Source organism: Echiichthys vipera, assembly GCF_963691815.1.
Source record: "Echiichthys vipera genome assembly, chromosome: 4".
NCBI classification, from domain to species: domain Eukaryota; kingdom Metazoa; phylum Chordata; class Actinopteri; order Perciformes; family Trachinidae; genus Echiichthys; species Echiichthys vipera.
The window spans coordinates 20,822,153-20,846,438 of record NC_139829.1 but is presented as its reverse complement, the minus strand read 5'-3'; the positions used below and the strand labels follow the sequence as shown (position 1 = coordinate 20,846,438).

Sequence of the window (24,286 nt, the reverse complement as noted above, 5' to 3'; positions counted from 1 at the left end):
TAAGTCCCATTTATTCTCATGCATTTATGTTTGTATTAATCTATTGCAGCATTTATTTATTTCTGTATGTATTTATTTCTGCACTTATTGGTTGATTTCTGCATTCAATGGTCATTTCTGCATTTATTGATTTATTTCAGCATTTATTTGTTTGTTTCTGCATTTATTTAGTTATTCCTGTATGAATGCATTAATGTGTTGAGACTTAAGTCATGTTTAGTGCGACATAAGGGGCCGCCTCCTGTTAACAGGCCGCAAATATGACTATTTAATAGAGACTGACACATTTAATCTGTACCATACACGATCTTCGAAAGGGGTTCCTCCTTCCTGGGAGGAGCTTGAGACCCTCCCCCGCCCTGCAAATGTTTACCACCCCAGCGAGGTGGAGGGGGTGGTGGCAGACGGGGGACGGTGGTGGGGGGCTCAGAGAGACGCGGTGGCCGCTGCTGCTGTGACATTTCCTGCTGCTGCTGCTGCTGCTGCTGCTGCTGTCAAGAAGATCATTTAAACCGTGAAACTATTCAAAAGTGGTGCGGTTCACTTTGATAAGCAGTTTGAGGTCTCGGTGGAAATAATCAGTCCGTGAATAATGTAGTTTAATTCACAATAACTCTGAGTCCTCCAATGTATGAAACATTATAAGTGGCTTGGCTGGCAGCTAAGTCGCTAGCCTGGTGCAGCAGCAGCGACGCCTGAGCAGTGCTGCCTGTTATGTGGAGAGGTGAGTGTCTATGATATGTGTTTACAACTGCATGCAGCTTTTAAAAGTTCACTTTCATCCTTTAGCTGCCTTTCTCAAACATCCGTATTTGTCTTCTTTTAGTCCTGTTTTCTGTCAGATAGGTCGATCATGGAACAGTGCACCTGTGTGTGTGTGTTTAGTTCAGTTTGAAGGTGATACTCAGGTTTACTTTGTGACATTTTGATTGCATTTGACAGTCGGTTGAGGCCAGCATGCAGCCATATGTGGCACACTTACCTTAATTACCGTTATCTTTAATGGTATAGTGGAATAACTAACTTTATTTAAATGATCAGTACTTGGAGTATACACAGGGAAACAGAAAGTACTTTAAAAAAAAAATATGACTCAGTCAAAGTGGCTGCAGAGAATCAATGCATCCTTCACTGAGTCTTTCATACATATATTCAATTTTGAATGTGAAACGCAGCCTCCAGCGAGAAACATATTTGTTTCGCACAGATTTCACACCATTACATCCTTCATTTGTATTGCTTTATTGAGGTGTCTTCAGATGCTGTTTGTGTTGTTTGCGCCTCCTTTCATTCCCTCAGTGTTGACCTTTACCCCATAAGCAGCCGCTCTTGGCTCTCATGGCAGCTGTTGCAGACTGGCTGTTTACGGGCACCGGCCGGGAAGCACAGCCTGCCAGGCCCTGCTGCCCGAATAAACTACACAACTATCTTGATTCGTTGATTCATGCGACTTAACAGACTTAAAGGGCTGAGCTGGTATGAAAGTAACCCTTTCTACCTGCTTTCTCTCTGTCTTTTTGAAGTTGAGTCCAACCCACAAATCTGATCTCCCGTTACCCAGCATGCCCGTGTCCGGAGAGGTCTTCTGACCTCTTAACACAGGGTGTCTTCAGACTAGAATAATGCACAGACAGCAATGCTACATATAGCATAAAGTTTTCCTTTTGACCAAGGACAAAAGTCTCTTAAGTGTAGTTAAAAAATAAACTTCTCAGTGCGGTATAATGGAAAAAGTATGTAATGGTGTCACTGTAATGTAATAAAATATAAAATGTATTGGATTAATCGATACTTTAATTCCACGACAGCTGTTGAGATGTCCCATGATGATCTTTTTCAGTGGGTTTACTTATGTTGTGTAGATTTTTCACTATCATCTCTTCTATGAATTATAATGACCTATTTGTTTTTGTTGCAGTCTCAGGAGGATGTCTGTGAATGCTCCCATTTGCAGTTTTGGGAATAATCCTATGGATTTTGTTGCTACTGTGGAGGATTAATACCAAGACGGTAGCAATGCCCGTGAAAGGACAGGAATCTCCGTCTGGCTGTGGTCCGCCTGCAGCTGAGGGGGACGTGCCCGCCACACAATCCACTCATCCAGGCGAACATTCCCTGTCCACAGTTCCTACTACCTCAACACACAATGAGGATAACAGTCTTCAGGCCAGTAGTGCCTCTGCGGGTCTTGGAGTTAAAACAGTGGATGCTGAGGCTCTGCAGGCGTCCTCTGGGGTGAAATCAGAAAAGCGTTCATTGCAAGCGAGTTCCCAGAATCCTTCCAAAACCAAAGGGCCGATGCTCAGCTCAGGGCCCGCGGCGAGGGAACGTCTCAAGTTCATTCTCGGAGCATCAGAGGATAACTCATCAGATGAGGAACCTCTGGTCACCAAACCTCCATGCGCTGCATCTAAACCTCAGACTGCAGCCCCCAGATCTTCTAGTCAGCAGGCAGTGCCACAGTCCTCCTCCTCAGGGATGAAGTAAGACCTTGTTTCTATTTAAGTGGATTTTATGTTAACTGCTTAGGGTCAGGCATGTTTTCATCACTCTATCATGCTTGGCATGTGACATGGAAGCATCTCACTCACGCCGAATATTAGTAATAAGGTTGGAATAAAAACTGGGTTGTTGTGTAGGTCTGGCAGACGGTGTACTTTTGTGTAGGTCAAACATGTTCTCGCTGTGTCTTATCACCTGACCTGCATTATTGTCGCATGCCAAACACCCCCGGCTCTATTAATGGAACAAGAGCGTGTAGCAAATGACTTTGAAAACTGTGGCGTGACTCTAGGTCACAACACGGCAAACAAACAAAAAAAAAATGTTTTAAATCTTCCACAAATGTTTATTTTCTAGTCTGCATAATGTAGAGTTATTTTTAAACCCAGCGATGGTATATGATATGGGTCGGAGATGCTGTTTGCTGCAAATGGCTACATGCTCGACTTGACATGCTTAGTTGGATTGACTTATCCAAATGCATTAAGCTGTGCGTGCAAGCGGGACTTGTGGGAAACATTATGAAGGGGAAGAAGGTAAGAGATCTTCCAAATCTCAACTTCAGAATCATCAGAGGAATATTTTTATAGCAGAAGAAGTTGCACTTTTGCAAGATGTTTAATGGGAAATAAGTCTATTTGTACATGTGTGCACTCAGCCTTTTCATGTCATGTTTGGATTTTGCCTGGATACTAGTTGCTTTCAGTACAAGTACAAAGAACACTTTTGTTCTGGTGTCTGTGCCTCGCCTCTTGATATGTTTAGAAGAAGCAGCCTTCTAGGGATCTGTAGATCTGAAAAAAAATTTTTTTAGCTGCAAATGTGGGAGGGGAGAAGGGAGGGAGCAAATGAGAGGAAGCACTTTGTAGAGGTTTCCTTGTTTTGGTCTGTCTTACATTTTAAAATCTAGTTTAACCTCTATGGACAATAAAATAGGCTGTATAATGGAGGAAAACAGCTGTCGGAGTCTCAGCTTGTTCCCATATCTCCAGATGTAAGTACTATTAAAAGTTGGCGTCCGTTCTTTGTAATTTGATACTGTTGCTGCAATGTTTATTTTGTGCACAGTTATCACATGCATTATGTTAAAGCTACAGAAATAATGAAAATGTGTATACCTTCTTTGTACAAACAGTAGAATAGATACCACAGGAACTTCACAGGAAAGACTTGTGTTGCCATGCTGTTGTTATGTAACGAAACAGAGCTTGTGTTGGCACATGTAAGTTTGAGGAAATAAAAAAAAACCACTCTGACACTGTGTACCCTCTATAGAGGAGGGAAGTGTAAGACTGACCACAATAACCGTGACAAAGCAGTACAGTAAGAAGACAAAAATACTTGTGGATGCAAATAGATACTCGTTGTTGTTTAGTAAAGAGCTAGGTAAATGAACCCCTGCCTCAAAAAAGATGACACCGCTGCAAAATGTTATCAAAAACTAGCTCGGTAACAGAGGACAATCTGTATGTCCTGAACAAAACAGGAGTTTAAAGTTCAAATCAGCTCAGACAGAATTGCACTTCAACTTGACAATATTGCTCACTGATGCAACGCAGGTGTTTCTCAGAGATATCTTAACATGGTTCAGAGTTTCTATGAAGTACTCGTGGTGCAAGAGCAACGGGACTTTGGAATGAACAGCTGATAATCATGGTACGTGAAACCTTAATGTAGACAGCAGTGTTGTGTATATTCTGTCTATTGTAACACATTTGTTCTGCACAATTGCACAGGATTTCAAACAATGAAATTACCTTGTGATTAAACTTCAGTTTTACTGCTTTTTTAATCTGGCAAGAATCTTCACTCGGGCAGTGAACCAGATGGGCTGATCTACTTTTGTTACATGACAATGTAGCTTGTGATTCTTTAATGCTTAAGCTGTTTGTTTTTTTAAAACATGATTAGATAGATACAGTGACTTTGACAGCCAGATAGCAAAATGGCACATTTCATTAGTCAAGGATCCTGCAATCAAAGACTTGTAGACTTCAGTGAACTTGATTATTATCAATGATTACAGTGTAAAAAATCACCATAATTACCTGTTAAAATCACTGTAAACGAAGAGGCTGCAGATCAATTCCAATTAACCCCCACACAACTCAAAATAATCTCATATTAAATCTGATAATGAGTTTGGACCATACAGTTTTTATCACAGATAATCAGACATTTAAAGACTAACGTAATAAAGCGTATTGAAGCAAAATGGAAGCTCTGGTTCATGTCAACATACTCACACTGCCAGGTATCAGTAAAACTAGCCCAGCTGGTTCATTTGAGATCTTTTTGAATATATGTTTTTATCAGTCATTACTTTTTATTCATTATGTATTAGTTCATTTGTAAGGGACAAGCACAGAGCAACATGACAGCTGCAGAAACCGTGTCCATTGTACTGTACACGTGTATATAGCTGGGGGTAATTATCAACTCCAGTCCCCTGGTGGGCATTGATAATTCAAGTGATCATTAAAATGACATGTTACATCAGATTAAAGGAAAGCAGGCCTCTTTTCTGTAGCAAATAGTTGCCATTGCACTTTTCCCATGAGTTCTTTCCCATCAAGAGCAGGGGTTTAAGGGTTATTTTGAAGATAAGGTAAGAAAAAAATGGGCTGGTCCACAGTCTGTCTTTGCCTGTTGAGGAGAGAGACTGAACTTTGACTTTTTTATTTTCAATGCTGTTGCACCCTTGTTGTTGCTATGTAGTTTGTTCACATTCTCCGACTCACACTGTAATGTAGCATAACTGTAGAGAAGCACTGCAGTCTGATGCTTTTTTTTACCTGATTGGGTCTCCCATTCTGAAGGATGATATAAATTGATATATGTTTCAGCTGATATATGGAGCAGAACACACCGAGGTAATTGTGATTTGCTGTTTTATTGAACGAGACAACTGACCATGAGCTTTCCACTCCAGGCCTAGCATGTCCGGTCTTCACTTGGTGAAAAAAGGACGTACACACAGAAAGATGGATCTACAGAGGGACTTCACCGTGGCCTCTCCTGCTGAGTTTGTCACCCGATTTGGTGGCAACCGCGTGATCGAAAAAGTAAGAATCAAATTTCTGAAAAATTTTCAATCTCTATTTTTTCACTTCTTAAGGACATTTGCAGCGTTTCTGTCTCTCTTGAAGCTTCACAAGTGTTTTTTGTTTCTTGTTTCTTTGACAGGTGCTTATCGCTAACAACGGTATAGCTGCAGTCAAATGTATGCGTTCTATCCGCCGCTGGTCCTACGAAATGTTTCGCAATGAAAGGACCATCCGCTTTGTTGTCATGGTAACCCCTGAAGACTTGAAAGCTAATGCAGGTCATTGTGAACATTATACTTATCCATTTTTATTGCCCAGCACCAGATAATAGAGACTGTGTCCTAACTGTGAGGCAGTCAAAGTAAAACTCTGAAGGCCTGGACTGAATCATTAATGATCAGAATTTATCATGAATTATACGTTGCTCTTTTCCACTGTAGAATACATTAAAATGGCCGACCATTATGTGCCTGTACCTGGTGGGCCGAACAACAACAACTACGCCAACGTAGAACTGATAGTGGACATTGCTAAAAGAATCCCAGTGCAGGTATTTATGAAAACAATAAGGTTATTTCTGGTCTGTAACTTCTTCTATTTGACCTCATCTATCTGTTAATAAAACATCTGTGATTAATGGTGTGTGTTTGTGTATGTAACAGGCTGTGTGGGCTGGTTGGGGTCATGCCTCAGAAAATCCCAAACTGCCAGAGCTGTTGGACAAAGCAGGAATATCATTCTTGGGTACAAAAAATCACACAGAAAGTTCACATTATTTTTAGCTGTATATTCACAACTGCGCCAGAGCTCATTATTAAATGACTGTATGTCTTTCAGGGCCTTCCAGTAAGGCCATGTGGGCTTTAGGGGATAAAGTGGCTTCTTCCATTGTGGCTCAGAGCGCTGACATTCCCACACTGCCATGGAGCGGCTCAGGTGAGGCGTTATCTCCCGCACTGTCTCAGTTCACATAATGTAAAGTAACACAAACTCTGCTCAGTTTTTGCCAGCGTTTATTTTATGCTCTGTCCTTGTGTGTCGTGGTGCTTCAGGTCTGAGAGTGGACTGGGAAGAGGACGACCAGTTTCTAGGCAATGTTATCAGTGTTCCTCCGGAGGTCTACACAAAGGGCTGCGTTCTTGATGTGGACGATGGGCTGGCAGTAAGCATATTTAGCAAAGTCTTCATAATGATATCTCTGCATTTTCCTCTTTTTTTTCTCATGATTCCCGTCAAGCAAGTACTTTTTGCTAAGTTATATTTTATGTGCTGTTTCCTTGCAGGGGGCTGAGAGAATTGGTTATCCAGTTGTTATCAAGGCCTCTGAGGGGGGAGGTGGAAAGGGTATCCGGAAAGTAGAAAGTTCTGAGGATTTTCCAAGTCACTATAGACAGGTTTGATTGAATTGAATTCCCTTTTTTGTATAGTTGAATTTGGGGTAATTCTTAAAGCTAACGGTTTTTATTTCTTTCTTTTTGACAAGTGCAGGTTCAGACAGAGGTACCTGGCTCGCCCATCTTCATCATGCAGCTGGCTCAGCATGCCAGACACCTCGAGGTTCAGATACTGGCTGATGAGTATGGAAACGCCATCTCTCTGTTTGGACGGGACTGCTCCATCCAGAGGAGGCACCAGAAGATCATTGAGGAGGCTCCTGCCACCATCGCTGCTCCTTCAACGTTTGAGCAAATGGAACGGGTCAGTTTACGTCAGTCACTGCGTGTATTTATTTTCCCACCCTTTTAACTGGTTATCTCCTCTGGTTGAGACTTGAGATTTGGTTCCCACGGGTTATTGAAATTCTTGAAAAAGTTTGATCAAAAACAAGGCCTTGGAAGTTTTTTTTAAAATAGACATAGGTAATTGAAACTGCTTTAATGTATATATTTTGTGAAAGAATACTGTATTTTTCTGGCAAGAATATTATGGATTTGTTGCCCAACAATGCCAGAATAAACTGCCTACCCCAGGTTTAACTAGTAAATATGCATGCAGTTGTGTCATTGTTTCACGTGCCCGCCTGCTAGTTCTCATAATGATAGTTCTTAGTGTTGTCACAGTAATTAAGCTAGGCCCATGTCTCAAACTATGCCCTGTTGGGTTCTTGGATTTAAAGATATCAGGCCTGGAATGTCCTTGAAAAGTCTTTGAAGTTGATGTTTTGAGAAGGTTGTAATCCCTGATTTGGTCTCCTCTTGTGTGCCCAGTATGCTGTGCGACTGGCCAAGATGGTGGGCTATGTGAGCACAGGTACCGTGGAATATCTTTTCTCTGAAGATGGAAGTTTCCATTTCCTGGAGCTGAATCCTCGCCTGCAGGTGGAGCATCCCTGTTCAGAGATGATTGCAGATGTAAACCTGCCAGCTGCCCAGCTTCAGGTAAAAGAATAAGAATAAGAATTATAACACAGGAACAAAATGCAAATGAGACAACAGCTAGAAATCAATCCTTCCATTTTACCTCTGTGTTTCACCCCTCATAGATTGCTATGGGCATCCCCCTTCATAGAATTAAGGATATCCGCTTGCTGTATGGAGAAACTCCGTGGGGCGAAACCATCATTAACTTTGAGACTCCAGACTGCATGCCAAGTCCGAGAGGGCATGTCATAGCCGCTCGGATCACCAGTGAGAACCCGGATGAGGTAGACCTCAGTTTCATCAACACACCACCGCTTTGTTATGTTATTTTGATTTGCAAAACTGACTTGTCGTCCTTGTGCTCTCCCACAGGGGTTCAAGCCCAGTTCAGGCACCGTGCAGGAGCTGAACTTCCGCAGCAGTAAGAACGTTTGGGGTTACTTCAGCGTGGGAGCGACTGGTGGGCTGCATGAATTTGCAGACTCACAATTTGGCCACTGTTTCTCCTGGGGCGAGAACCGCGAAGAAGCCATTTCGTGAGCCTTTTTTTAGTTTCAATGATGCTGTAATATCTGGTCTTGTAAATGCCCATGAAGTGTAAAGTAAAAAATGGGGAAAATGCAAAGTCCTGTCAATAATATAATAAAATCTTAAAAGGCAATTGTGCAATATACTTTTGCAACTAATGCAATTTTTTTGTAGCCAATGTAGATTGACTTATTGTTGTAATATAATAATAAGAGTGTTGCCATGGGCTTCAGGAACATGGTGGTAGCTATGAAGGAGCTGTCCATCAGAGGTGACTTCAGGACCACGGTTGAATACCTCATTAAGTTACTGGAGACGGAAAGCTTCAGAAACAATGACATCGACACGGGCTGGCTGGATCAACTTATTGCAGAGAAAGTGCAGGTAGGAGACTGAAGACATCAATACACGTCTAAGTACTTGGACACTAAATCTGCGTGTAGTTTGTTTCCTGAAGCCACATGCTCTTCCTACAGGCGGAGAGACCAGATACCATGCTGGGTATCGTTTGCGGGGCCTTGCATGTTGCCGACGCTAGCTTCCGGAAGAGCATGTCTGAGTACCTGCATTCACTGGAAAGGTCAGTCAGCACAGTCCTCTATTTATATGTCTCTCTACAATTCTTAATGTTTGTTTATATAACTAAGTTATAAAAAAAAAAAAATGCTGCGTCAATAGAGGCCAAGTGCTACCTGCAGCCAGTCTCCTCAACTCTGTCAGCGTGGACTTAATATACGAAGGAGTCAAGTTCTGCCTCAAGGTATCTGCTTTATTCCCTTCACACAGCCCTTGTTTTTATTCTTAACCTGTTTTTAATCAATAAATTATCACCACTGCTGCCTGCAGGTGGCTCGCCAATCCCCCACAACTTATGTCATCATGATGAACGACTCCAACATTGAGATAGATGTCCACAGGCTGAACGACGGTGGCCTCCTGCTGTCCTACGACGGCAGCAGCCACACCACCTACATGAAGGAGGAAGTGGACAGGCAAGCGCTCTTGAATCTCCAGATCTGGATTCATCTGTTTTGTTTACTTTAACATCAGTACTTTCATTCATCATTTTCTAACTGTATCATTTCCGAAAACAAAGAAAGAACAAAAAGCGAACAACAACAGAAAAACATGACAATAAGTTGCAAATCAACAAGGGATTTTTTTTATTTTTTATCTAAAAAAAGGGTTCCCTTGTTATATTTATATCATATTCATACATTATTTGTACATTGTATCAATCTCAAAGACATAGTTCACAGAATACTTCAAGTACGCACCGCCCACATTTTCACCTCGTAGAAAGGAGCCCCAAATTTTAAGAGTGATTATTCACCTTTAATAATATGAACAGTTCTTTGATCCAATTAATGAAGGTTAACGTTACTTTGTCCCGGCAGCTACCGCATCACCGTTGGCAACAAGACTTGCGTATTTGAGAAGGAGACAGATCCCACGGTGCTGAGGTCGCCCTCTGCTGGTAAACTGTTGCAGTACATATTGGATGACGGAGGCCACATTTGTGCAGGAGAGACCTATGCAGAGATTGAGGTGACAGATTTTATTTCATAAAAATAAAAAATCTTGAGGCATGATCCTGTGTCTTTTGATACTTTTATTGACTGGCTGTTTGTGCGGAGGTTCCAGGTGATGAAGATGGTGATGACGTTGACCGTGCAGCAGTCTGGTTGTGTCCACTTTGTCAAGAGATCTGGAGCGGTTTTGCAGCCTGGCTGCGTGGTGGCCCGTATAGACCTGGATGACCCAAGCAGTATACATCGAGTAAATTAATGGAAAATCACAATTTAAACTGTATGAATTGTTATTTAAATTGGGCCCCATAGTTTATACCACTTTAAAACATTATTCTGATGTTCAGGTATGTACTAAAAAGTGTCAAATTAGGCATTTTGGACAATGTTTGTCCATAATTACTTAGTGAACTGGTATATTGAAAGTGTTTATTGTTTTATTTCAAGCTCTGCTCAATAACCAAATAATTCTATTCTGTGTTTTCATTTTTTATCTGCTCTTTCCCTAATCATAGGTGGAGCTCAACACAGCCATACTCCCACCCCAGCAACCACTGCCCATTGTTGGGGAAAAGCTTCACCATGTGTTCCACTGCGTGCTGGAAAACTTGTTTAAAGTGATGGATGGCTACTGCCTCGAAGAGCCCTTTTTCAGCAGCAAGGTACACAGAATATCTTACGCCACTACAGATTCTTAAATGCCATCACTTTTATTAATCACATGTTCACGTTCATGTCTGCAGCTGAAACAGTGGGTGGTTACCCTGATGAAGACCTTAAGGGACCCCTCGCTGCCGCTGCTGGAACTCCAGGAGATCATGACGAGCCTGGCGAGTCGTATTCCTCCTAGTGTGGATAAAAATATACGTAAAGTCATGGCCCAGTACGCCAGCAACATCACCTCTGTCCTCTGCCAGTTCCCTAGCCAAAGGGTGAGAGATGCATATCGTTGGTTGCAGTTGTACAAGTTCTTTAAATAAAAATAATCACTGTTTTCACTGTAATTTGATGATGTTTCTCTTCATTTTATTCCAGATTGCAAATATTCTCGATAGCCATGCAGCAACCCTACAGAGGAAGGCTGACCGAGAGGTGTTCTTCATGAACACTCAGAGTATCGTTCAGCTGGTACAGAGGTTAGTTTTGTTCCTTTTTTGACGGACGCAGATTGTACAGCAGTAATACATGGCATACAGTAGCGGGACTGTTTTCTTAATCCTGCACCCAAACATTCTCACCACTCATACACACTTGGCCCTGCACAACAGAGTTTATCAGTACTCAGGCTTCTGTCCCCCTTCAGTTTGAGTGATATTTGTGTTATGATAAAACACCGCGGGCCACGGGTCAGATTCAAATTTAGACAGTAAGAACTCATGAAATATGAAATAGTCAATAAAATCAGTGCAATCACCAGAGGTCCTTTAGAATACAGTCATAAATGTGCATGAGAAATATTAGACTGATGGGTCCACTAGTATAGGGTACACACACAACTTAACTCTTAACGCCTGGAAGGAGATACCGACATTGCATTTACTGACACATGTTTGAATACGTCTGGTTCAGGTACCGAAGTGGAACTCGGGGTTACATGAAGTCCGTGGTTCTGGATCTGCTGAAGCGATACCTGCAAGTAGAGACGCAATTTCAGCAAGGTGACATTAAGACACTAAACTCTAGATGATCATTTTATTTAATAACTGTGATTTGTTTGTCATAGGGAACATCATTTTTACTTTTGTTCTCACAAACAGCTCACTATGACAAGTGTGTTATCAACCTGAGGGAGCAGCACAAACCTGACATGAGTCCCGTGCTGGAGTACATCTTCTCTCACGCCCAGGTCTCCAAGAAGAACATCCTCGTCACAATGCTCATAGTAAGGCCTCAACGGCAGCACGCTTAAAATGAAACAATCCTCCGATGCTTAAGCTTTAGTGAAACTGACTCTTTGTGCGCTGGGTAGGACCAACTGTGCGGACGGGATCCTACGCTAGCAGACGAACTAATGGCCATTCTGAACGAGCTCACGCAGCTTAGCAAGATGGAGAACTCGAAGGTGGCCTTGAGAGCCAGACAGGTAACATCCAAGACTGCCTGTGTCAGTTTAACACTATTCTGTCTGCTGTTTAAATATATTGTTTAATCAAAATAATCTGACGGGACACCTCAAGTTGGATTCATGTGATATATATATATATATATATATATATATATATATATATATATATATATATATATCACATATCAGTCTTCAAATTTCGAGAAATTATGCACCTTTTTTTCACAATCAGGCTGTTTCGTCTGAAAAGACTTGATATCATATTTGTAAATGTGTTGTAGGTCTTGATCGCCTCCAATTTACCATCATACGAACTGAGGCACAACCAGGTTGAGTCCATCTTCCTGTCAGCCATTGACATGTACGGCCACCAGTTTTGTCCAGAAAACTTGAAGGTTAGCATCATGTGGAGAAATTTTATTGTAAACACCATTTGTTTTAGCAGCTTGAATGTCATTAATATTATTTTTTACCTTTGGCACAGAAACTCATTCTCTCTGAGACCTCCATTTTTGATGTTTTGCCCAATTTCTTCTATCACTCCAATCAAGTTGTCTGTATGGCCGCATTGGAGGTACATTTAGTGGATTCGCACCTTCTTTTTTATGCGTTTTTTGAGTTATGACAATTACTTGCTCTGTCTTGACTTTCAGGTGTATGTGCGCAGAGCTTACATCGCCTACGAGCTAAATAGCATCCAGCATCACCAGCTGCAGGATGGGACGTGCGCTGTAGACTTCCAGTTTATGCTGCCTACATCGCATCCAAACAGGTAAAAAGTTTTCCTTCACTAAAACTACTATTTACTGTTGAATCACTACCTCTTTCAAAACTGTGCCTCAACACGGCATCAGAGGGGCTGTGATCGAGCAGGATTTCATTAAACCAAATGAGACTTTTCATTGAATAATACCTCACTTTCAGGCTGTTTTTAAATGAATCCTGGCTTCACAAAGCAAGTGTCCTTTGGCCGTCACCAGTCTATTTTTATGACATTAGCCTGATAGATCAGTGAACATAAATTAAAATATGACCCTGTGCCCAGTGGTGCAGGTGCAGAGCCTATAAACTGCTGCTGTAACTGCGTATGGCAAACATTGAATGCAGAATTATCTTACCCGCTGCTTATGTATGTGATCGTGCACATGCCTTGAGGTAGACTTACAGTTTGATCATCCACTGCTGATATTCACCTGTCAATCATCTGATTTCAGAGGGAGCAGCGCTACTCTCAACAGGTAGAGTAAAGCTCCTCCCAACCAGCCAAACCACCTGATCGTGTGTATGTCTCACAGCAATGCATGCAAAATGTGTTGCTTCTTTCCTTCTGTCCTGCGAAAACCAGAAACATCTGCTTAAGGACTCCTCTAACAAGTCCTTCTTAATTCACTTTTTATCCGTGCTTCTCAATATGTTTTTTTTGGGTTGCTTAGCAATGAGCTTTTTTAGAGGTTCATGTTTTATTTCCTCCATGTTCCTCTTAAAAACTTCAAGCCTGAGATTTTTGTCGAGTGCTACCGAATGGGGAGCCTGTATTCTCCAGCATCAGACAGAGCATCTTGCTCTCAATCAGATATTCTGCTGTAATTGCTATTGATACGAACAATTTATAATCCCTTTTAATTTGATAAATGAAATCTACCTATCAACTGTATGTAATTAGAATTGGATATGAGGGTGACCATACTTGCTATTTGATCCAGATTTGCTTTAATTGCTCTCTGTATAAATATTTGTACCCTTGGCTGTTGGGTGTTTTTTTCTCTTTTTTTGTTGCTAAAACAAAGCTCTCTATGTGATCATTCAGCGGGCCTGTCTTGCTGTCACTGTCTGTGTATGTGTCTCATTTTCAGGGTTCCCATGCCAGTGAGTAGTTCAAGCCATTTTCAAATGAGGCGGCAGAGCAGTGAGCTCTACCTGGAAGGAGCCTTGTCTCCACCGTGCCAGCGCATGGGCGCCATGGTGGCTTTCCAGTGTTTCGACGACTTCAGAAGGTCACTTTCAACTTGATTATCATCACCTTTCGCTCCCCTTTTAATTACTGACAAATATGTGTCGATCACAGTATAAAAGTTTCTGTTACCTTTTCAGGAATTTTGATGCAGTTCTCTCCAGCTTTGCAGAAACACTCTTGGAGAGTGCACCGTTCTCAGAGTCCTGCTCCAGTCTCTTTGAGGAGGAGAACTTCAAGGTCCCCTTCACTGTGGGTGTGTCGGGGTCACTGGCTTATCAATTAAAAAAAAGGCTGTTTTCACCTTCTCATTTCTCCTCCAACCTCTACAGAACACAAAGGAGAACCCAATCCACATCATTAACGTGTCCATAAAGACAGCGGACACAGAAGATGACGATGCCTTGGTGACAGCCTTCACTGCCTTCGCCCAGTCAAAGGTCAGTTAGCTTCTTGACACGAGTCATTCTTGAATGTGAGGTATTGTTTCAGTGTTTTAAATATTTAATTGTTGTTGTTTTTGTTTTTGTTTTACAGAGAGCTGTCCTCTTTGATTATGGAATCAGAAGAATCACATTCTTGCTTGCTCAGAAGGTAATTCAACAACATCACTGGGTCCTCTGTATCATTCGTATATATTCATTTATATCGTTTTTTGGATATGCCCATAAATGGTTCTTGATGCTTTTTGACCAACTTACAAAGTTTTTTTTTCTTTTGTAAACTTTATTGAAACACATTCACCTCTCTACTTCCGGTCTGTCCCCTATATGTTACCCTCTTAAATCCATACACACACATGTTTCTATTACACTTCTGCCCTTACTACAAGCCTGACTCCAGTTGGAATTACCGATTTCCAATTACAAGTGAACGCAGCATAGCCACGAATGTCACCACAGACTCAGATATTGTAATACTTGACAAAAAGTCAAGTTGACTGCTTTCACTAGTGGGTCAAATGATCAATCACCATTGTTTTAACTCACTCTTTAAAAGATAGTAACAGACAATTAAATAGATGAAAATCATCATAATCGAGTACATCTTTAATTAATATCGTAAGAGGGCAAATAAGTGGCTAATGTTCATATTTGATATTAAAAATGATGTTCTATGTACAGTGCTAACCTTTATTGCATTTATAACTCTTTACTTTTTATTAGGTTTTCTTTTCTTTTCTTTCTTTTAGTATGTCAACCACACACAACGTACACACACTTAAAGAAAACAAGTTGAAAATAAAATAAACTGGTGGGTTTCTCTTTTAATAAAACTTGGAACTTAATATCTAATATCTAACAAAATAATGTAGATGTTCTGTATAGCTGTCTTTTGAACAATATTATCCTGATTTCATTCAAATCCTTGGTTCGTCTTTAAGCTAGAGGTAACACAACATAGTGTGGCAGTTCATACCTTTTCAACATATGCTTTAGTTGGCCTCATCGTAGCTGCACTGATTTTGTTCAGTAAAGCTCCCAGTATAACCGCTTTCAAGTACATGTTTACTCTGAAAACACCTGCTTGGTATCTGATTATTGTTATTTTGATTTCATTTCAACAGAGAGAATTCCCCAAGTTCTTTACTTTCAGAGCCAGAGATGGGGTAAAGTTTTCTTCATGTTTCTTAAGTTGTAGGTTTGATAATCAGATTGCAGTTGCTGCTGCTGTCTGCGGAGATGATGACTCCTCCAATCTGTGCCTCTCCTCCAGTTCCAGGAAGATCGTATTTACCGTAATCTGGAGCCGGCTTTAGCGTTTCAGCTGGAGCTCAACCGCATGAGGAACTTTGACATGACAGCCGTTCCCTGCGCCAACCACAAGATGCACCTGTACCTCGGCGCAGCTCGTGTTCAGGAGGGGGCAGAAGTCACAGACTACCGCTTCTTCATAAGAGCTATTATCCGCCACTCGGATCTCATTACAAAGGTATCAGCTTATTGATTTAAATAGACATCATTCAAACTTGTTATGTTTTTTAGATTTGATTTGTTTTCCAAGGTGAAAGTCTTATAATTTGTGTATCTATGTAAATCATAAATAAGTCCTAGAGTGTGGTCTATACCTGTAAAGTGTCCTGAGATAATCTTTGTTGTGATTTAGCACTGTAAATGAAATTGAACTGAATCAAATTAATTTCACGATTAATGAAAATGCTGTTAATATTTCGTTAGTGGTAATGTTGTCTTGCGGATTATATCTTTTTTATACACAACCAGGAAGCCTCCTTTGAATACCTTCAAAATGAGGGAGAACGTCTTCTGTTGGAGGCCATGGATGAGTTGGAGGTGGCCTTCAGTAACACTAGTGTCCGCACAGACTGCAACCACATCTTCCTCAACTTCGTCCCCACTGTCATTATGGACCCCTCTAAAGTCAGTGTCCAGCATGTATATGTTACCATACTGCTGTGTCACAAGAATTTGTATTAATGCTTGCATACAGTTCTCAGAATTCATGTCAATCTGCTTTTGTTTTAGAGGTGTTTTCTTAGACTTGTTTTATTTCTCAGTGATTTTTTTTTAACATCCTTGTCCTCTTCTTCTTGTCCCCTCAGATAGAGGAGTCTGTTCGCTCCATGGTGATGCGCTACGGTAGCCGTCTTTGGAGGCTGCGGGTGCTGCAGGCCGAGCTAAAGATCAACATCCGTCTGACGCCAACTGGGGAGGCCATTCCGGTCCGCCTCTTTCTAACTAATGAGTCTGGCTATTACTTGGACATCAGCCTGTACAAGGAAGTCACTAACCCAAGTTCTGGACAGGTGAGGGCAGTGGACTGAGAGCCCCCTTCAAGCATTGGGAAATAAGATGTGAACCAAATCTTTTTTGTTCTGTGTGGTTGTTTTTATTGCATTTTCATGATCAAATGAATCACTAATTTCTGTCTTCAGATCATGTTCCAGTCATATGGAGATAAGCCGGGTCCTCTGCACGGCATGCTGATCAACACTCCCTACGGGACTAAAGACCTGCTGCAGGCCAAGCGCTTCCAGGCTCAAACTCTAGGGACTACATATGTCTATGACTTCCCTGAGATGTTCAGACAGGTACTGCTAACTGATTATTTTTTTTGTTGTTGTTCCTAAGGTGTCAGACTCATACTAAAAATATCCCTGTAGGCACTGTTTAAGCTGTGGGGTCCAGGGGACAAATACCCCAAAGACGTGCTGATGTGCACCGAGCTGGTCCTGGACCCTCAAGGTCGACTTGTACAGATGAACTGCCTGCCTGGAGACAATGATGTAGGATGCTTTTTTTTAGAGCATTTAAGTCAGTTCATGCTTTCTCAAGTGTGATAATGCTGATAATCACTATAACCATTCTTCACCAGGTGGGAATGGTTGCATTCAGGATGAAGATGAAGACTCCAGAGTATCCGGAGGGCAGAGATATCATCGTCATCTGCAATGACATCACTCACATGATTGGCTCATTTGGTCCTCAAGAGGACGAGCTGTTCCTCAGGGCGTCTGAGTTGGCTCGGATGGAGGGCATCCCCCGTATTTACATCGCAGCCAACAGTGGAGCACGCATCGGCCTCGCTGAAGAGATCAAGCACATGTTCCAGGTGGCCTGGATTGACCCTACTGACCCCTATAAGGTGACCTTTTGAAATGTGTTTTTCCTACCTTTTCAATTATATAGTAGATGAGGAAATGACTGAGGGTAATATTGCAGCAATCTGTATGTGAAGTTTGACATGTCTTACTATACGTTATTTCCATTTCTCTGCAGGGTTTCAAGTACCTGTACCTGACACCGCAGGACTATACACGCATCAGCTCCACCAATGCTGTTCACTGTCACCATGTGGAGGAAGGTGGAGAGTCCAGGTATAATAAATTATTGTTTGTTCTCATAAAGTAGCAAAATCGGCTAATTTAAATATTTTCATCTTCATCACTGTGCCCATCTGTCACAGGTACATCATCACAGACGTCATTGGCAAGGACGACGGTCTCGGAGTTGAGAACCTGCGAGGTTCTGGCACCATTGCCGGAGAATCCTCTCAAGCCTACGAGGAGATTATTACGATCAGTATGGTGAGAATGTGGATCTGAGTAAGAGAAGCCCATGTGATCCCCTGGAAGGTTTTCCCTGAGTCACTTTTTATGCTCTCACAGGTGACGTGTCGTGCCATCGGAATCGGAGCCTATCTGGTCCGTTTGGGACAGAGAGTGATTCAGGTGGAAAACTCTCACATTATCCTGACTGGAGCAGGCGCTCTGAACAAGGTTTGTTGGTTTAACAAATGCCACTGCTATTGATGAATAGAAAATATTCAAATTCTTTAAATTTAGTCATTAAAATATATTACGGTCAAACGTCACGGTTTGTGCTTGTATGTAAATGCAGAAATTTGTCAGAAATGGGCTTCCCTTTGATGTTGAGGATATTTTGTTATGCATGCCATCTGTTCTGAATCATGTCGGCAGTGGATTGGTTTGGAGCAGTATCTGCATGTGCAATAATGAAGCCAAACAAGAAGTGCAAAAAGTAGATCAAACTGGAAGATTAACTAGACAAAATATGGTGTAGACAAAGCCAATCAAAAGAGAAATTACTTTGTTGGTCTCCCTAAACACGTTTAATATCTACTGTGAGCGCACTGGATACTGGTGACGTCAGGTAAGGTGTGGTTTTAAGAAGGAGGCCTGGACAAACTGCACGGTAGCTACATACTGTTGCGTCAATTGTATTAAATGAAATGTTGCAGGCTGATCTTAACTCGCCCTTTTTGTCCTTGACCGTGTCATTGAAGTCCATGTTTCTGTGCAGGTTTTGGGCAGAGAGGTCTATACTTCAAACAACCAGCTGGGAGGGATTCAGATCATGCACAATAATGGAGTTACGCACACCACCGTGCCAGATGACTTTGAGGGCGTCTTCACCATCCTCCGGTGGCTCTCCTATATGCCAAAGGTTTTTCTGAATGTGTGAAAGTTCACGTGATGTGGCTTTTAAGACCATAAACATCACTTGACAACCTTTCAGATCACTAACTATAGCTCCTCTCCTCCTTACAGGACAAAAACTCCCCTGTGCCCGTCATACCAACTACAGATCCAGTAGATAGAGAGATAGAATATACTCCTACGAAAGCACCATATGACCCCCGCTGGATGTTGGCTGGGAGACCTCATCCTAGTGAGAGTCAAGAAGCTGTTTAAACTTTGAAAGTGTTCTTTTTTCGCTAATCAGGCTGGTTAATATTCTTTTTTTGTCTGCATTCGTGTCATTAGCAGTGAGAGGTACCTGGCAGAGCGGATTCTTCGACCACGGCTCCTTCATGGAGATCATGGAGTCTTGGGCTCAGACAGTAGTAGTGGGCAGAGCACGGTAAATCTATTTACACATTATATATGTGTTTTTTTAAACCAAACGCTTAAATCTCCTAATGACTCTTTTGAATGAAAACAGACTAGGAGGAATTCCCATCGGTGTCATCGCCGTTGAAACGCGCACAGTTGAGTTCACTGTCCCAGCAGATCCAGCAAACCTGGATTCAGAATCTAAAGTGAGTAAATGCCACCACATGTTTACGACTTAACATATTACATCACAGTACTTCACCTCTGCCTATGCTTTTGTGTGTTCACGTTCAGGTTCTGCAGCAGGCTGGCCAGGTCTGGTTTCCAGATTCAGCCTTTAAAACAGCTCAGGCCATTTGTGACTTTAACCGTGAACATTTGCCCCTCATGGTGTTTGCTAACTGGAGGGGCTTCTCTGGTGGAATGAAAGGTATTGAAATGAATATTACACTTTACACAAAAAGTTTTTGATATTATATTAAAAAAATGAATCTGTTCTTTCCCATTTCACTCCCAGATATGTATGACCAGATACTGAAGTTTGGGGCCTACATCGTGGACGCCCTGCGTGGTTTCCAACAGCCGGTGCTGGTGTACATCCCGCCGCACGCTGAGCTGAGAGGAGGGTCATGGGTGGTGATAGACCCCACCATCAACCCACTGTGTATGGAGCTCTACGCAGACAGGGAGAGCAGGTACATAGCGATTGTGTTTTTTAATGGCGTTCCCTACCCTAAGCAACATGCTTGTGTGTGAGTAACCAGTTTCTGCCCTTTTTTCCTCTCCCTGTTGCTGTTGTGCTTTCTGTGTCCAGAGGCGGTGTGCTGGAGGCTGAGGGTACAGTGGAGATCAAATTCAGGAGGAAGGACCTGCTGAAGACCATGAGAAGACTGGATTCAGTCTATGCTAGTCTGGTTGAGCAGCTGGGTAAAGGCTATTTCTTTCATTTAAGCACTTGCATGTATTTTCCTTTAATTTCTGTACGACTTGGATGGTTTTAACCTTACTGGCAAGTCTTGGAGTCACTCAATCACTCATTTCTGTTTTCATCAGCTTCCCCAGAGCTATCTGACAAGCAGCGCAAAGAGCTGGAGTCAAAGCTCAAAGCGAGGGAGGAATTCCTGTTGCCCATCTACCACCAGGTGGCAGTGCAGTTTGTAGATCTCCATGACACCCCAGGGAGGATGCAGGAGAAGGGTGTCATCACTGTGAGTGTGCACTTCATGAACACTCCACGGCTGCATTTCATTAATGTTCGACATGCCCTCGTTCGCTAACCCGTGGGGGGAATCCCCACCGCCATCATAAGTGTCGTTCCATTTGTCTGAAGAACTGAAGTAAACTTTGGAGGGCTGAGGGAGAAAGTGAACAAGGAAGGTCACTCTAGAGATGTATATCCCCTGCAATGCTTCGCAGTTGTGCAGTTGGTGCAAGACAATACAACCATGGTGGTGGCAGTAACGTACAGCCGGTAAAACTCAGCTGACGACCAAAGAAGGAAAAGATTAATGATTTGAATAAATAAATAAATACTTTTGAAATAATAATAATAATAATAAATACACTGCAGTTAATACTTACTAATACTTTGTTATTGTTGCAATGTTCAGCTTGTGTGATTGCCAGAAACTTATGCAGCTCATTAGTAAGCCTCACTGAAATGAGTGTGCAGGTATTTCTGATGATTTGTAATCTCTTATGCATTTTCTTTTATTGTGAAGCACAAATATCATTTATGACATAAACAGACAAAACAGGGATTCCATAATTAATGGAAAATGAAACACACTTGAAGCAGTAGCGCTATAACTGGCGGTCGAAGTGTACAAAGTGCAGGTGTGTCCCATTTTAATCCCCCACTCTTGCCCTGCCCACTTTCCCTCTGCTCTTCAGGAGCCTCTGTGTGACGCATGCTATTATGTAATGCCAACGGCTGAGGGGCAGTGAAAAAGAGGAAGTGGAATATGTATATATGTATGCAGAAAATAAACTTGTATTTAGAAATCCTGCTTTTATAAAAATTTGATTTTATATTAATTCTCTTGACAGGATATTTTGGATTGGAAGAATGTGCGGACGTTCTTCTACTGGCGTCTGCGTCGGCTCCTGTTGGAGCAGGTGGTGAAGTGTGAGATCCTGCAGGCCAACAAGGACCTCAGTGATGGACACATGCAATCCATGCTGCGACGCTGGTTTGTTGAAACAGAAGGAACGGTCAAGGTATGTCGTGTGTCAGAGACTACGGTTGCCTGAAAGTAGGGCTCAAATTCTAACCAAAAAAATATATTAATCATCAAACTGTATGGGCTGCTTTTCCAGGCCTACCTCTGGGATAATAACCAAGCAGTAGTTGAGTGGCTTGAGAAGCATTTGACCAAAGAGGACGGCACTCGATCGGGCATCCGAGAGAACATCAAGTACCTGAAAAGAGAAAACACTTTGAAACACATCCGCAGGTATGCCAAAAAGACATGTCACATCCTAATAAATCTTAAAATGATTTTAGCTGTGGGATGTCAACATTTACCAACCTGACTCCGCCAGATGGATTGAGTCCCATGATTCGCATTTGCTCAACATATCCATCTGGGAACTCTCGTTTGGAGATCTTTTGGGAAGGGGCGAAAATCACCACCTATGTTGGTGATAGGCGGACCAAATCAACCAATCAGATCAACGAAGCGTATGACGTGCTAACAATGTAAAGGCAAAGCTCAGAAAGAAAACAACATGTCGCTAAAGGATATTTGTTGTTGGTGGAACGCAAATTTATGGATAAAACACACAATTTCAGGTGCCCGGTTTATATTCCCCCAGAAGGATCCAAGAGAAAGAAGAATTAGGGCTACTGCTGTCTGAAAATGTGTCTAGATCAGGTCGGATTTACACGTGTTGCGTCACACTTAAACCCGCCGCAAAATCAACGCTCACCTGTTACCAGACTGATCTGCAGGTAAAATACAATGGAGCTTGTGAAATCAGGATGATCTCATGAGGCTACACTTATACATCACAGAGCTGCATTATAGACATAAATGGATGAGGTACTCGCCAAGAATCATAGTCCGTTTGTTCATGTTTAGCTAACATGGCTTGAAGACTTTAACTGCACAGATTCACAGACCAGTTATCCTCATGTTTAATCATTGAGGTCAAATAAAGCAAAGAGAGTCCCATATATTAGCTGTCCAAAGTGTAAAACTTCACTTAGACAAATGCTGGGCTTTAGCAAAGTAATCTAATATTAACAGAGTCATGAGGGTGGTCAACAAGAGAGGATTTCTGATCAACTAGAAGCAGACAACTGAAATTCAGTGACAAAATATACTGCAGACCTTAGACCAATTTCATTATCTCTGCTTTTCATCACTTACATTAATTTATTCAAGTGTGTTTAATAGCTAAGTTTGTAATATAATTTTCCTCTTGTGTTCCAGTCTGGTGCAGGCCAACCCTGATGTAGCCATGGACTGCATCATCCACATGAGCCAGAATATCACTCCATCCCAGAGGGCCAAGTTGTCACATCTGATCGCAACTATGGACAGCGCCAGCACCAGTTAAGCTGAGGGGCTTTACCAAGTTATGTTATTGATAAGAACATAAACCGATGCTAATTGATTGTACTGTATACGTAAAGAGGTGGGAGATTCACTTTTTTCAAGGTTATAATTGGGTTATAATTGCACTCATGCACAAAGTGACTTATTCCTCGGCGATCACACAACCAGTACAGCGCTCTGTCTGTAAACACTGCTGTCGAGTGGCGTCTTTGCAGGGCAGTGGTAATCCGTTCCAATCTTGACTGACAGGGTGGAAGATTTGCCTTTTACAATGGTGAGGTAAGCAGTCAGCCATTTCAGTCAGCTGCTCGGCCCAGGAACTTTCTAGTTCACAAGCTCCGACTGTAACAACACACTCACTGGGCTGTATTTGCACATAATAGCGTGTCATTGTTAAATTTGCCAGTCATTAGATTCATGAAATTCATGAAGTTGGTGCTGGTTGTCATGCTCATTTGAATGTATGCAATAGATAGTTTGTGTTAATCTGTGAATGCAGCTCGGACAACTGATCAATTCTACAACAAAAAATATTTCTGAACCCAAAAATGGTGAAATCAGTCATTTGTTTCTGCATTGACTAAAAATATGAATTTTTACCAGTATTGTGGAGCAGAAATGCAAATTAAGAAGCAGATTTGCCATTGTCACTTTCTGTGTGTTTATGTGTATCTATGCTGTAGTGTTTTGTGTGCTACGATAATGTTTTGAATGATAGGGGATACACTGTATGCGATACTTCTGAGCTTTTGTCTTTTTTGTTTGTATACCTCCGATGTGATGCAGTCATTTTTAAGACTCAGGTTGGACAATAATCGGCAAAGTGGGCCTCCAAGTGATGGCTTCTTTTGCTTCACCTCTGATCAAAATATCAGCCGTGACATTTCATTTGAATGTATATAAACTCGTTCCTGTGTGTATTCTAGCGAAGACTGTTAATAAAATATCATTGATATTTTGGCAAAACAAACTTTTTTTTTATTCACCCATTTACTATGAACAAGTTAATGAACATAATATACATCTGACTTTGAGACATGTTAATCACATTGTGTAAAAGAATGATATGTAAAATGTGGATTACTCAAAGTGTTGGCACACATGGGCGTTTTGGAATGAAGTGGGTAAATACAGTTGAAAGAAAAGCTTTTCTGTGCCGATAGCAATTTGAAACATTCAAATATATACAGCAAAGGATTGATAGAGTCATCACCTTCTCCAGCTGCCTTTATCATAAATATAAATAAAACATCACAGCAATAATGTCTAGCACAATACAACAGACAAGAGACAGGGAGCTACAGTATGGAGGGGCTTTAAAACGCATGAACAGTAGAAAAACTGACGGGTGCTAACTTACATGTACATCTCCACCTCCACTTCGAGTCCTTGTACTCATACAGGCTTTGAGTCTTTGCTTGGCAAAG

General features: G+C 41.7%; 1 protein-coding gene across 4 annotated transcripts; it reads left to right on the top strand.

The window, feature by feature from the left end:
• The first annotated feature begins 429 nt into the window (after window positions 1–429).
• On the top strand, window positions 430–23,816 carry acacb (acetyl-CoA carboxylase beta). 4 transcript variants are annotated; one of them, XM_083912342.1, is made up of 54 exons: window positions 430–724; window positions 1,919–2,483; window positions 5,435–5,567; window positions 5,689–5,827; window positions 5,990–6,099; window positions 6,212–6,293; window positions 6,387–6,485; window positions 6,602–6,711; window positions 6,833–6,943; window positions 7,038–7,247; window positions 7,757–7,927; window positions 8,032–8,193; window positions 8,282–8,445; window positions 8,671–8,821; window positions 8,914–9,017; window positions 9,116–9,197; window positions 9,284–9,429; window positions 9,835–9,985; window positions 10,082–10,216; window positions 10,482–10,628; window positions 10,710–10,898; window positions 11,002–11,102; window positions 11,536–11,624; window positions 11,724–11,848; window positions 11,936–12,049; window positions 12,313–12,426; window positions 12,516–12,605; window positions 12,685–12,803; window positions 13,246–13,269; window positions 13,885–14,025; window positions 14,123–14,222; window positions 14,315–14,422; window positions 14,520–14,576; window positions 15,550–15,591; window positions 15,699–15,914; window positions 16,205–16,360; window positions 16,543–16,746; window positions 16,876–17,031; window positions 17,104–17,226; window positions 17,316–17,585; window positions 17,720–17,817; window positions 17,907–18,027; window positions 18,109–18,219; window positions 18,764–18,907; window positions 19,012–19,132; window positions 19,228–19,324; window positions 19,406–19,502; window positions 19,591–19,726; window positions 19,814–19,991; window positions 20,111–20,223; window positions 20,350–20,504; window positions 21,346–21,516; window positions 21,616–21,752; window positions 22,734–23,816. In XM_083912342.1, the coding sequence occupies exons 2-54, from the start codon at window positions 1,939–1,941 to the stop codon at window positions 22,858–22,860; spliced, it is 7,296 nt and encodes a 2,431-aa protein (XP_083768468.1). In that variant the 5' UTR covers window positions 430–724; window positions 1,919–1,938; the 3' UTR covers window positions 22,861–23,816. The 4 variants fall into 4 exon arrangements, with proteins under 4 accessions (XP_083768468.1, XP_083768467.1, XP_083768469.1 ...); XM_083912341.1 differs by having other exon boundaries at window positions 14,123–14,234; XM_083912343.1 differs by lacking the exons at window positions 430–724; window positions 1,919–2,483 and adding an exon at window positions 3,401–3,496 and having other exon boundaries at window positions 14,123–14,234.
• The last annotated feature ends 470 nt before the right edge of the window (window positions 23,817–24,286 follow it).

Bases quoted from the DNA above. Each gene is read 5' to 3' on its own strand.
- acacb (XM_083912341.1), top strand. From the start codon at position 1,939: ATGCTCCCATTTGCAGTTTTGGGAATAATCCTATGGATTTTGTTGCTA. The intron at 6,944-7,037 runs GTTTGATTGAAT...TGACAAGTGCAG, and splicing joins TTCCAAGTCACTATAGACAG to GTTCAGACAGAGGTACCTGG. The intron at 19,325-19,405 runs GTAAATCTATTT...GAATGAAAACAG, and splicing joins GTAGTAGTGGGCAGAGCACG to ACTAGGAGGAATTCCCATCG.